Source organism: Zonotrichia albicollis, chromosome 1, assembly GCF_047830755.1.
Source record: "Zonotrichia albicollis isolate bZonAlb1 chromosome 1, bZonAlb1.hap1, whole genome shotgun sequence".
Classification (NCBI taxonomy): Eukaryota; Metazoa; Chordata; class Aves; order Passeriformes; family Passerellidae; genus Zonotrichia; species Zonotrichia albicollis.
This window is the reverse complement of record NC_133819.1, coordinates 114,441,138-114,455,865: the sequence shown is the minus strand read 5'-3', so window position 1 is coordinate 114,455,865 and position 14,728 is coordinate 114,441,138. Positions and strand designations below refer to the sequence as shown.

Here is a 14,728-nt window from a genome sequence, read left to right as displayed (position 1 = left end):
TAAACAATGGAGAAAAAGCTTGAGAAAAGGTGGAAAGAGCTTGCCATCTTGGCCTGATACTGCCTCACTTCATGGGAAAAGAAGAAATACTCTCTAAAAATTGCTTACCTTTAAAGTGCTTTCACAGTCAAGTGAAATGAGAGAGACTTAATAGAAATCAAAAAGTATTTCATTAATCTGTTGCATGTTCTTGTGGCATGTTATATCACAAAGCCATATGAATATTCATCTGTTGTTTTCAAAGAAGAAAAGTTTTGAAACCTGAAAAATTTACTAAATTATCTGAAAACTTCTTTAAGGTTTCTTTCAGTGAATACATCACTGTTTAAACATGTGGTTCTAGGAATGCTTGGAGTAAGATTACTGATTTAGGAAATTGTTGTTTGATATAAAGGAGCCTCTGAGATTGTGTTCTTAATGCAACTGCACAAAGAAGCCACACCTTTCTAGGTTAAATGATGTGTAGTTTATCAGTCTTTGTCTTTAAGACAGCATGGGAACTCATTCTACAACTGCCATAGCTTTATGCAACAGTTTTTGGGTTTGTTTCTCTTCACCAACAAATGTGCCAGAACTGGTGGAAATTTTGTTTCCTTCTTTCCACACTTCCCATTTTTGGAAGGTATGGTCAGTATATTGGAACTAGGGTGAAAGTGCATTAGTATATGGGACAAAAGTAAGTGTTACTTCCTCATCACAGTAAGGAAAATTGTTTAATGTTTTATCACATATTTTCAGACTCTGTGCATTTTGCAGATTCATTTAATGTCTGGTTATTAATGTGTTTGATGGTTTAAGGGTATTTTGATGTAAAGCTAATTCCATGAGTTCTTATGCTGGATTTTCTATTCTGTTTTGAAATATTTATTAAGATATGTTGTTTTGGGTTTTTTTTTTTTCCCACAAAGACTTGTGTGAAATTCTTTTTTCTAATGTAGTGTCACGGTAGTTCACATGACAAATGTTAACAATTTGCCAACCTTTTCTTATACATTATTAAAGTTGAATGGTAGTCCTTTGTGCCCTACATTTAAATAAATTTAAATAAATTTTTGCGTTGGAAGGGAATTACTTAAAAGCAGATTGATGGTACTGAATATGAATTCAGGCTTTTAAAGCTTTGAGTTGACCATCTAAAGGAAATGTGTATGGATGGGGAAAAAAGCAAACTAAATTCATGCTGACATGGATTTACTTTCTTTAAGGGCTGTAAACAGTAAGCTGAGAGATGTGAGTGTGGTTAGTAATTATGGGGATAGGCAGAAGTGTACTGTCAGATGATGTTTTGATGTGAATGTAGTAGTTGAGAGGTGTAAAATGTAGCTGGAGTGGTGCTAGTTTTAAGAACTAAATAATTCTTGTAGACAAAATAGTTTTAATGGTTCTCCCATATTACTTTTTAAAATCTCATAATATATTTTACTGTTTCCTTCAGATACAAATCTGTGGATGCTGACAGGTTTGGTTTTTTTTTTTTCCTTCAAATTACTTGATATTTTTGTCCAATGTTATTGACCTTGTTCTTTTTTCTAAAAGAAAAAAAAATCAAGTATGTTTACCACTTAAAACAACAAAAAAAGGAGACTATTATATCTCCTTGCACCTAGTTTCATCTTCACAAGACATCAGCATAACATCCTCTGCATTCATGGAGGTTGTATAGGTAGAAGAGCTTGGCCCAAGAAGTGTCCTGTACATATTCAGAGCTGAAGTAATTAAAGGTAGGGTTCATGGGTGGATGTCATATTAGGACCAACCCTAAGTGAATCCCCTTGTAAAAAATTCCTGCTACCATGATAGGTTGGTGTTACACTCTCCAGCTTCATTATTTAGTATTTTGCTATTACACGTATACTAGATTGGTGGATATGGATACAAGAGCAACAAATTTAACTTTAGATCTTTGCTGTAAATGTTTTAAATGGTTGTTTATTTTATTACCGTAGTAATATTTTGTTGTGTTGCTAACTGTAGGGAATCTAACTTAAAAACATGGGCAGTTACAATCTATTACCTGATAATTTTCTTAAGTTTCTACAGCAAAGGCAAAAACTCACTTTAAATTCTACAGATTTGCCCTTTTTTTTTTTCTTAATTTAGTTGGAAGTACCTTTGCCTTCCATGCAAAACAAAAGCCTTTCATGCTTGGAACTGCTTGGTTATCTTGGGCCATTGCTATATGTGATTTGTATGTGCTTAAATTTATCCTGTGGCACGTGTTTGTTTAAACAGAGATTTTCTGTTGCCATGTTGTCTGTAATGGGAACCCTTAATTTCTGTTTTCTTTGCTGTTGGTTCTCTTGCAATCAAGACAGCAGATTCAACTGAAGAACCTGAAGTGACTAAACTTTTCCAGATAGTTCCAGCACTTCTTTCCCTTCTTTTTGTTGTCTGGTGTGTGAAATAGTTTTTTCATGTTACCAGTATAATCTCTGTAAAGGCACCCTGGTCACATGGTAGAGGTGAACATACATTAAAGAACATTTGGCAGTTTTTAGTTACATTTCAGCTTGGAAATATACAAAATGTTTAAGTGAAATACTAGCTCTTTTTGATAGTTATAGTATATGTTTGTCAATACTGCGTGTTGAAGCAATAAACAATTTTTTTTTCATCAATATTAATAAAAGATAGCTCCATGTAACACAGAATGAAGTGTAATATCTGGTCTGTTTTGATACTCCAGATACAATAGGAATAAAAAAGTTTCTGGATGTAGCAACAATTAGTGCTAAAAGAATTGGGGTTTGCTTGTTAAACAATGGAACTTGACCTAATATGGTTGAAACTACTTTCCTGCTGTAAGACTAACATGCTTGTGATGTGCCTGGTAGGTATTCTAAATACCAAATACTTCCTTGTATTTGTAGAACCTTTGTATTTAAGTTTGAAATAATTTCCTGATCAATTGATGGGGTCTCGTGTACCTGAGTAAAACCAATTTAAATTTTACTTTCTTAAAAATTGCGTAGGCAAGTTAGCAGAAAGAATTTTCAGAATTATACTTCAGTCTGTGTTCAAAGACCATCTCTTATTACTGGATTGGAAAAACAACAACAAAATGGTACATATCTTTATGAGCTCTTTGTGATTCAGAGGGGTGTGTATAATCAAAATCATCTTAAGATTTAGAGATCTGGGAAAGAGTCTTGCTGCATCACTAGAGAGTTCTATGTTTCATGGGAGTGTGGAGAGGCAAGATTCACTGTTCTATAATTCAGCTAGTCCATGAAAAGTCCATGGTGCTCTACGAAGCAGGAAAGCAGTATGCTTTTCTTGTATTTCTGCTGTATCTGGTATGAGTCACTGTTCATACCCTAACACATGAAACAGTTATTTCTGAATAATTCTGTGAGAAGCACAAATGAAGAGGAGTTGGCTTTTAAACAGGCATGTTGCTGTTACCAGAGACAGTTTATCATCTTTTCCTCCCATTTCTTCTACAACCTACTTTTACCTTTCTGGATAACAGGGAATTTGGATGTGGCAGTTTGGGAAGTAGCAACAGACCAGCAGCTAGGAGCTGGGGGTGAGCATTGCACAGCCAGGTGAGCTGATTAGATCTCATTTTTCATCTGACATGGACTAAAGAAGTGTCTTCAGAAATTTCATGTAACCTAGTCCATAAAATGTTTAGTTTTGCTACAAGAAATGAGTCTGTCAGGAGGACCACCTGTTGACAGACTGGGTTGAAACTAACTGAAAAACTATGTGGAGGAAGAAGGTATTTTTTGAAGTAAGTGGAATAACAAATGAGCACCAGTTGTGGTCATGAGCTTTGTGTCTTCACAAAACTCTGCTAATAGTGTGGAGGGAGCACAGTCCAGACAATCCAAAGTGCCTGTAGACAGAGTTAGTCTCTAGTGCTTAACCCATCTTACTCTTACAAGTGTATTAAGTTTGCCTCTGTGTCTTTATTTGGAATTTGTTGGTCTCATTGCAAGCTGCAGAGCTAAATGACCAATTATCTTCAGCTTTTACTATATTAGTAAAGACTACTGAGGATTTTTGTCCTCAGCTCATGTATATTTTGTATCTGGGGAATGTTTCATGGGGTTTTCTTGTGTCTTGTATTCCTTGGATAGTTTGGTGTTTCTCCTTGTTTTAAGAGGGTATGACTATTGTATTCAGGAGCTTTTACAGTGGTTTCTAAAAGAGGAAACAGGATTATCTGGTAATAAATTTAGTAGGTTTTAAAGGAGCATTCTGAGAAGGTAAGAACTTGTGAAAGTTGTGGGGGTGGGCAGGCAGGGAGGCCATCTTCATTTTTCTAAAACTAACCAAGGACTGTGTCAAGATTTAAAAATGCCTTTTGGAAAAATACCATCTTCACTCTCTCTCTGTCCCCTCCCCCGTCCTCCTTTACTTTTTAAAGTACTTTGCTCAGTCTTCCACATTAAATTGATATGTTAATGCTTGATTTAAAGTGTAGGTAATCTGAAATGAAAACTATAGCAAAAACTGCCTGTTTGACCTGTATGTGGAATGTAGAAAATGTAGGAAGGAATATGATAGCCCACGTGCTTTTGGAATGAGATTTGCTTCTTCAGCAGATTGATCAGTGTCTTGAATTTCATTTTCTGCCTTGTCAAATGTATTTCTAGATCTTTCTGTGTTAATCTGGAATTATTTCAGCCACGATTCTTGCTCATCTAGCTTTACCTTCTCAGTTTGTGCAACAAGGCAATTTATCCCTACTCGACTCCCATCTCCCTTTTTTATCTTCAATTGGCCAGTGTTGTTAGTAGCTTTCTTTTTTTTTTCCCTCTCCCTCTGGATTTGGAAGAGAAAACATGGACTGTTGACTTCAAGAAGTGCATGAGAGAAAACCATGCAGTATTTGTAAAAAGATTCTGGGTTCGGTCTGGGCTAGTCAAAGAAAGAAGCATTGGAATATTTTCAAGATCAAGCATCCCATCTTGGAGAGAAAAATACACTTCCAGCAAAAATTTCAATTTCCTGATTTGTTAATGGCAGCACTCTATATCAGAAAGTCAGCCAAGCCTTACAGACTTCATCCCTAAGCAGTGAAAGCTGCCAACTGTACTGTAACTGAAAAAATATTGATTTGAATGTTGTCAGGTATTGTACTGGGATTTGCTAATGCTAGCCAAGCAAAAAGAAAAATTATTTTCCATTGACGGTCGGCCATAAAGTTCATAAAATGGCTACATCTATTTGTAGTTGCTAGAAAAATTCATTCCTTCTGGATGCTGTTTGAGATGCATTGGACTTTAATACTGCCAGATGAAATTTATGAACTTTTTCGTGAAACAGCAAGGGTGTTAGGTTTTATGTAATATTTTTTTCAAAAAAAAATCATAAATCCTTTCAATGAGCTACTTTGTAACCTCTCCTTTTATATATAAAGTGCTTGGGAAAGAGGTACAATTATTCGCTCAATGAATTTTTTTACAAAATGCTAGATTTTATTATGGTGTTAACAACTAAAGCAGTAACATGCTTCAGAGCTTTAAAAAACGTCAGAAAATAACAGTGTTGTGGCAAATTCATGCAGCTTTAGCAATAAAGTACTTCCCTGTACATTTTTCATTTGGTGTTTTATGCAGTGACAGAGAGCACCACTGCAGTCCTTTCAACTTGTGTTATATATTTTGGTCCACTAAAATGCCAGTTGTATTACTTCCATTTTCTGAAGAAAATGAGATGTTTCCGAGATAAAGAATCTTGTATTTTTTTGCTTTGTGTGTGGTCAAAAAAAGTCAGACTTTTCCACTGAATTATTTTTTGGGGAAAAGTGTATTGGGCTCAAGGTGGAAAATTGGGAGGTAGAGAAAAAAGAGCTTTTAAATAGACCCTAACTGATAGAAAATTGAGGGGAGCTGCTAGAAATGAAACTTTTCAATGTTTATTCAACAGCTTATTGTTGATAAGCATACTGTTTTAGTAGCAGTTGTACCATATAGCTTAAGATTTCTTTAATGTACTTGCTTGTAGTTAGGAAGGTGGTGTTTTGAAGCTTTCTCTGTTTTGCATAGTACATAATTGTAACTGCATAACTTTTTCCTTCAGTGGTCCCTGATGTGGCAGAAAAAAACCAGATTACTTTCAGAGTAATGTCTTAATACAAACTTTTAAATGATATGTGCTAGTCATTCTTCATGATTTAAGGGAAGATATGAAATACATTTTTCTGTCTTTATCTGGACTGGCTTTTCTTAAAAATCCTAATTTGAAATGTGTCCCCTCTTTCTTTTTTTCTTTTTCTCCTTAGATTTGAGTTCTGTGAACCTGCCTTTGTGGTTGGTAATTGTTTGGAAATAGCCTCAGACAGTCATCAGTATGACCGGATTTACTGTGGAGCTGGAGTCCAGAAAGACCATGAAAACTACATGAAAATTTTATTGAAAGTTGGAGGCATTTTAGTAATGCCTATAGAAGATCAGGTGACTTTAGTGACAATTTCCCCTTTTTGTCTTCTAGTATGAGAAATGTGTAATTTGAAGAATGCTTTTGAATATATATTTGACTAAGTTAACATTCAACTAATGATACCTTGATTTGATGTATTGTTGCAGTTTAGCAGATACTAATCTTTTTAATGAAGCATTGAACATTTTTCCCTTAAATTTTTAAGAAAGCATCAATATCCTGCTTTTAACAGTCTATTTCATGCTATTTCCTGTGTGTTATACCAGAACTGCTTTGAAATCTCCCTGCCACACAGACATTTTCAGTCAGTACTTCAAAACAAAGAAACCCCCTCTAAACCAGGAGAATGGATTTCAAAGAATACAAAATAGCTATGACTAGTGGGACATTGCAAAGGGAGGAAAAAAGCAAAGGAAAAATTTGTCTGTATTCACAGCAGTTTTCAGTGTTGCTTTTCCATATTAGATGTAATGCTTTTCAGACAGGGGCATATTATTTTAATAATACTTCACACTTTTATCACTTTTCATTCTTAGACCTCAAAAGGCTTCTCAATGGTAAGTATTACTCTCCCTGTTTTACTAATAAGGAGATTGAAAAAGGCACATCATGTGACTTAAGTTGATGTCCTCCTAAATACAGATAATTACTAAAATTCTTGTTGATAAGCATGTTAGTTACTTCCAAAAAAGAATTCTCACTTTAATGATCTGCTTTCTTAAATACCAAAGGAATTTAAACATAGTTTGCATGATTCTGTTCTATAAATAATTCCATCATTTATTCAGCTAGGATACTGTCAGTTGAAAATGATAGAATTCAGCGTAAAAGTAGTGACAAATTAGGAGAGAAATTTAAACCGTGACTATTTTTACCTTATATACAAGAGGATAGGGGCTTAGAGCATATAAAGTGTGAGGAGCAGCTACAAGATGTGAGATAATCTAGCCTGCGGAAAGACTCTAAGGAAATGTTTAATTCCTGTTGTCTTCGTGAAGGGGTGGAGAATTTATGTGGTAGACAGGAGTCCAGTTCTCCTCACAGGTGCAGAGGATTCTGAAAGAACATTTCAGACTGGCAGCAAGGGAGCTCGCTGCCTGCAAATAAGGAAGACAGTCTTTCATAGTAAGAACGGTTGAACACTACAGCGGGTTACCTAGACAGGTGGGGAATCTCAGTCCTAGATATTTTTTCACTTAATCAGAAAAGCTTCTAATTTAACTTTGAAATTGACCCTGTTCAAGGAGGAGGGTAGGACTCCAGAGGTTGCTTCCAATCTAAAGTATTCTTTGATCTTTTGGAAAAATGGGAAAAAAACAAAACTTACCTTAGTTTTTACCTTAGGGCCTTAGTTTTCCAGCTGCATCTCTTCCCATTACAAAGGAGCCTTATTTAGTACTCTAGTGACCAAGTGATATTTCAAGGATTATCAAAGTCCTTTTTGTTCATAAAACAGTGTTAATTCATTAATTTTGAAGAAAAAAAAAAGCAGCCTGTTTGAAACCAATCTGAATAGTATTGACTATGACAAAATTGTAACCAGTGATCTATTTTGGTTTTGTTTTGCAGCTAACACAGATCTTGAGAACAGGACAGAACACATGGGAAAGTAAGAATATCCTTGCTGTTTCATTTGCTCCACTAGTGCAACCAAACAGAAATGACAACGGCAAACATGACACTGTTGGACTGCGTAAGTTTGTGCTCCCTCCCTTTGGCTCGCAGGCATGTTACAGTGCCTGATGTTGGAAACTGAGAGGCTATGCTGTAGAATCATTCCATGTAGCAAAGCAGTAGCTCACTGATTTTTTGTGCTCCTAGTGCGTGGTCTGTGTTGCTTCACAGTTAATATTCTGAATTTAAGGTAATAATTTAAGTGATAGAATGCTTCCAGCTTCTTTTGCAGCCACCTTTTCCTTTTAAGTTCAGTTTCTCTATTACAGTGGTGTAGATAAAATAGCCAGCTAGTATTAACATCCTTCACAGTGCTAACTTTCTTGTGGTCTGCCAGAAAATTTTTTGTTCTTCCCCCTGAAATGGAAGGAAGAGGTCTAAACTGGGGCTGTGGTATGATAGGATATTAATAAGTCCAAGTTTGCTTTATGTCTGTGTGCAGTGGATATAGACATAAGTGTTTGTTGTTAGTCACTGGGATTGGCTTTCTAGCTGGAATGCTTTGAGCAGAGGCAGTAAAGGTATTTAGAAAGCCTTTGGAAGTACACCTCTTGCCAAATGGTAAGATAGGATGCTAACAGGAAAGGAGAAAAAGCTGACAACGAAAAGCATAGAGTTGAAGTTTTCTGTCAAAGTAGTCAGGGCTAGGAGTAGAACACAGGGCTATGGTAGCATGTGGGAAATTAAATAAACCCAACAAAGAGCCCAAAAGTTAGCATGTTTTAACTGTGAAACTTATATAAGCCCTTCACGATTCCAGGATGAACTATCAGCTTGAATTACCTATAACTGCTGATCTGGCTATTGAGTGTGAACTTGCTGTGATAGGTACTTTTAATTTTTTTTATGCAAAGTATAAAGATAATTTCCTTTACATAATCTCTTCCTATGCATAAATAATTAATTTTTACTGTTTTAATTCTTGGTTTGAGCCCTCAGAAGTAATTTCCTGAAATTTGTTTATTGATTCAAGATTATTTTTTCCTCTGTTCTATCCATAGTGCATAGATTGTGTTATATCTAACAATGAAATACAGAGGTGGCAAGTCAAACTTTGCAAAGGTTTTATACAGTCTAATTCCCTGGAAAAAAGAGGATTTTCTATCAACATTCCTAAAGTTTTGGAATGAGGAGTGCAGACCATGGACAGTCAGAGTTGAATGGTAGTACAAGAAAGGTGTTTCCTGTGTTAAAATTTCAAAATAAAGTTTTAGTGAGAAGAGGAAAAACTAACCAAATGTGTTATTGTTCACATTTAAAAGAAAAAAGTGTTAGAGGATTGAAGTTACATTGAAAAATTAGATTAGTGAAATAGGCTTCTTTCTACTGCTACTGTGGATCTGGTTTTATTTTAAAAAGTTTAAAATAAAGCAAAAGTGTTCTTGTGTGTCTGTTGGGTGTACATGGAAGGGGTGGGAGTATAATGAGGAGTGTGCTGAAACTAAAAGAAAAAAAAATTAGCCAATTTCTCCTTTATAGTAACATTGTCTATTTGTTTCAACTCCACAGGCCTATAATTTATCTTAAAAGTTCAAAGTAGTCAACGTGCTTCTTCTGTAAAGTTTAGCTAGAATTTGTAGATGTCATTACTAAGTAAACATAGAGTCTGTGCCATACTTTGGACAGCCCTTGGATGCTGTCTAACCCATGTGTAGTGTTACATACAGACTAAAATAACTCACATATGTAAAAAATCTGTCCGCCATTCTCAAAAGTAGAGTCTTTTTTTGTAGAAAACTACAGAGGTGGTGTTAAAAGGTTCATTTGATCAATGTAGTTATGAGTTAGGATGCAGTTCACTGGTAGTAGACAAATGGAAATACATGGACAGTAAATATCTAAAATTTTGCATCCTGTTCTCATTAAAAGTGCTTGTGTTTGTTATAATTGCCATACAATCTGCAATCATTATTTGTTTCTCCTGAACTTAGAAACATGTTCTGGATGATTAGATAGGGTTTTGTTCTTGAATTTTGAGCTGATATTATTCTAAAGAAATGGGACTTTTTTTTTTTCTCCTCCCTCCTCTCTTTGGCATGACCTGAAATCAGTATTGTCAGTGTTAATATCCTTTTTGTCTCAGATAAATTAATTAGTCTGCAAGTGAGGTCATTGTATATAACAATAGAGCTTCTTCAAACTACATCAGTAGCTTTTATAGCTGAATGCATTTTCTGAAAGTGTCATTTTTGAAATTACTTCTTTAGTGACTTCTTCCTTGCTGAAGTCCCTGTTAATTTTATGGTATTCTGTACAGGAAGGAAGTGACAAGTAAGAAAGTTGAACAAGCTTCAGCTTTGGCTAGTGTGCTTTTTTGGTTTTGTTTTCCTTGGAATTAGCCATCCATAGCTCATCTAGGGCAGGTGTCCAGCAGCCAAGCAATATTTTGTCATCACCTGGCTGTCATTGGAAAACAAAGTTTTGGCTTTTTATTTTACTTGTTGGTTTGGGGTTTTCTGCTTTTAGGACTTGAGTAATTTTCATTCTTCTTCTACTGCAAATATACACGTGGATTATCTGGTTTGTCACCTGTGAATTAGACGTGTCCCTCCCTCATCAGTTAGATTCAGTAGGAAGTGAGCAGAAGGAGGAGGCAGAAGAAAGGCACTTGCTTTAAACAAGTATGGCACAGGTGTAGAAATTGTTTTCCCACAGCAGGATCTTAACTGTGGTTAGCAGTAGGTGCTAAAACATGCCAGGTGCTAAAAAGTGACAGTATTTGTTGTGTAATTTTTAAAATTTATTTTAGTGATCTGTTCATGCTTACTGCTTCTCTTGCACATCTGTTAAAAGACCTCTTTGTTTCCTAGACTGTTCCACAGGGTCAGGGTGATGCTATCTAACCTTGTATCATTTGCATACTGTATCATTTACTAAAATTTTAATTGAATTGGTTTTGAACATTAGTCTCACTGCCTTGCAGTTAGTTTGAGGTTTCTTTGCTAGAGGGAAATTTTACTTAGTACAACTTGTTACTTTTCTTTCATTTTAGCTCCATGTGCTGTTAGGAACCTCCAGGACCTAGCTCGGATATATATCAGACGCACTCTTAGAAACTTCATAAACGAGGAGATGAAAGCCAAGGGTATTGCTCAGAAAGCTCCTCCGAAACGCAAACGCAGGAGATGTCGTAGACGCAGGATTAACACCTATGTGTTTGTTGGTAATCAGCTCATTCCTCAGCCTCCAGATAGTGAAGAAGATGAAAGAATGGAAGATGATAACAAAGAGGAGGAGGAAAAAGATCACAGTGAGGCCTTGAAGCCAGAAGAGCCTCCTCGAAATCTGTTGAGAGAGAAAATTATGAGTCTACCATTACCCGAATCTTTAAAAGCATACTTGACCTATTACAGAGAAAAATAACTTGTTTTAAGTAGAAATAAGGCCTACTGATAGTTCCTTTATTCTTGAAAATGTAGCATTTATTAAGAAGTAGGTGGACAAATTATTATTAGTCTTTCATCAAGACTGAAGTACAGCGATAAATGGTAACTTGTCTCTATCTTGTCTTTGCTACAAGGAAGACTTGCATTCGACAGTAGAATCCCTTTTTAAAAGTCTATTTTTCTTTAAATTTTGAAAATGCTGTTTTAACTCTGATAGAAATATATATTCCATTATGCAGCACTAATCAATATTTTGCATGGTAAGTCTTTTTTTGATCCCTAACAGATTTGTATTGATAAAAAGATGATTGAAATTTTATATATGCTAAATAATTGGTTAAACATATGCATCTGACTTGATGAGCAATTTGTCTGTATTTATTACTATTAGGGAAACATTTTAAACATGCAGACACTTACCTTCTAATGTCTAAATCAGACCCTTTAAAAGTTTATTTTACTATGGCTTTGTTGCAATCATTATTACTATGTTGGTATAGAGTATTCCAACACAAGTGCAATAAATGTATACAGACACTGAATGAGCTGGCTTTAGTGAAATATGAAAATACAAGTTCTGAAATGTCAGATGACCCTGCTACTTCTGCATTAATCTTTTGCCAAAAGATCTTGTGACAACTAACAGCTTCTCTCAGAGCCTTAAAGAAACACTGTGTTGAATAAGAAGTGAAACAATGCTTACTTCAGCTCTGCTTATACTTAACTCCATTCTACACTGTCAGTATTTCTAACTAGAGGCAATTCCTCATTTGTGGGAAGTATAGGACACTACATTTATTTCTAGAGCTCACAGCATTGAGTCAAGAAGTTTGGTAATTCAAGATTGTAATTTAGATTTCAGTCATCTATATTTACTGCTTTTAAGTAGAGGTAGAATTTCAACAAAGTTTAGTTTGTATTGCTTATTGGGATAGCTATAATAGTAGAACTTAGAATTTGTTCAGCAAATGCACTTTAGTAAGTGAATTTTATACTTAACATGCATCTCCAAGAAGGTAGACTTGTGCCAGCCTATATTTTGTTTCTGAGCATGGCTCTTAGCACAACAATATTTATAAAATCATATGCATCTTTTGGAAACCTAAGAGTAGCAGTGCAACTGTGGGGACCCACAATAGTGCTGATTTAAATCCTTCCGTGATTTTTTCCTCTTCTAGTTGTGAAGTTATTTGCAGTTCTCATTTTTAACTTTGCTTTTACCATCTTAATTTCTTCATTCTGTTGTAACATAACCATGAGGGTAAAAAGTTTATTAAGAACTTGGCATGTGATACATATTGAAAACCACAATCATAGGAAATGTATGCTTGTTAGACCCAATGAAAAACATTCCCATTGAAATATCCCCCATAATACATTTTATAATACTGGTCACACTTATTTTTGTGTAAAACAATGAACAAAAAATAATCACATATTTCTAAAGCAGTAAATGTTTCTATTCCAAATATTTATAACCAGCTAGTATTCGTATGGTCTAGCAGTCCAACATTTACTTCAAAATACATTAGCATTTTGTTGCATCTGAGAAGGAAGGTCAGACACAGTCCCATGACACTGACTCTTTTTGGTGCATTTCATGCTGTAGTCCCTGTTTTTAAGGTACATCATAGTAATGTTTAAATGGAATTTCATGAAGGCCTGTTGTACCAGCATGTGGAGTTACTTTCCGCAATATATTTACTGCATAAGTAAGCAAAAGTATTTGAAATAAATATTCTGACTTTATTTTAAAAGCAGGAAAACCTTATAAGAAATAGTTTTCCAAAATAATGATACTAATAAAGTAATTGTGATGCTTCAGCTATAAGAATTGAACATAATCTTGTTTTAAATGGGTTATTTTAGATGGAGGTTAAATAATCTGAAGTTTGAGATGTTTGTCTCCTTTCTTGGAATCTACATCCATGAGCTCAAGAATGAAATTATTAAATATTACTTAAGTACTTCAAGGACTTTATACAGGATGCTTTTGGAGAATAAATTTCTGCATTCTTTCATGCCTGTATACTTGGAAAAATGGACAGTGGATGACTTGTCATGAATCTTCAGTATGTAAGTTTCTTTTGAAGTCACTGAAAGAGAATGTTTCCTCTGTGTTTTATATGTGGATTTATTTTACACTCTTGAATTTATATTTACATAAATAAAAAGGTAGAAATGCAAAATTAATTAAAATTTAATTTCTGCCATCTCACTTGAAGATGGGGACATTGTTGCAATAAAATGGTTTTTTGTGGTTTCTGCTTGCTTGAATTTCTGTGTTTCTGTGGAAGTATATTCAGTTATTTGGAAATTCAGGTACAAGTTGTTTCATAATTAGGTCAGTAATCTCTTAATAAAAGCCATTATTGAATTTCAGAAGTATATATTCTTGCTAAATTGTGAATTTTTGCAAAGGTTGAAAGATGAGATGTTATTCATGAAATGGGGAAAGCTGTTTTGGTCCCAGCAGTACTTTTGAAGTAGTCATGTGGAGTTTCCTCAGGAGAACCCAGAAGCTAAACTTGAGCTGTATACTGAAGAACATTTCCATGTTTTGTGGTTTTTTCCTAAATATTGAAATTTTTTTTAATCTTCAACTGAGCAGCTATCTGGGTCAAAACAAATAAGGAAAACTTGGAGATAAGAGCTGCAAGGGTGGTGAGCAACCAGTGAGTTACACTTCTTACTGCACACTTCTTGATGGTGCTTTATTTTATTGCCAATTAGAGGAAAAATTCAAGGTAAGTCAGGTAGGCCGATAAGCAGCCTACAATTGTGATGACTCTAAGGAAGGATGTGATGAATTGGAACTTCAGAGGGGTTTATCTTCTTTGGTCTAGACAAGGACCCTAGACCAGTGCAGCCTTTTCAAAAGATGTGAATTTTTAATCCCATGTCATTCAGGAAAAACTGAGCAGCTCCCTCCCAAAAACTTGAAATGACTAGTTTTCATTGCCATGAGCCTAAACAGCTGCGCTTGGCTGAGCACTGTTGCTTGTTCAGGTGCAGGCAACTTAAGTCTGGAGTTTTGGGTTTTTTTGGTTTGTTTTTTTTTGTTGATGGGGTTTTTTTTGTTTGGTTGGTTTTTTAATCCTGCATTATTTTTCTCTGAAGTACTTTTTAAAAGGCATCTTTGCCTGCGAGTTTGAAAACAAATAGGGAATGTAATCAAATGTGCTGTGTTCTGATTAAAGCTCTTTTAGCTCATTAAATATTTATCCACGTCCTCAAGAGTGTCGCCTTCCATCATTCATGTAATTGAGTAAAAC

At 35.0% G+C, this 14,728-nt stretch overlaps 1 protein-coding gene across 3 annotated transcripts in view; it reads left to right on the top strand.

Annotated features, from left to right (window-relative positions):
- The window catches only part of PCMTD1 (protein-L-isoaspartate (D-aspartate) O-methyltransferase domain containing 1), a 40,621-nt gene extending 26,891 nt beyond the window's left edge, over positions 1–13,730 (top strand). For all 3 annotated transcript variants that reach the window (XM_005479287.4, XM_074550900.1, XM_014276095.3), the window contains 3 exons: positions 6,236–6,407; positions 7,963–8,086; positions 11,060–13,730. In XM_005479287.4, coding sequence (XP_005479344.1) covers positions 6,236–6,407; positions 7,963–8,086; positions 11,060–11,430 — 667 coding nt within the window. In that variant the 3' untranslated portion in view covers positions 11,431–13,730. The remainder of the gene's footprint in view (positions 1–6,235; positions 6,408–7,962; positions 8,087–11,059) is intronic.
- The last annotated feature ends 998 nt before the right edge of the window (positions 13,731–14,728 follow it).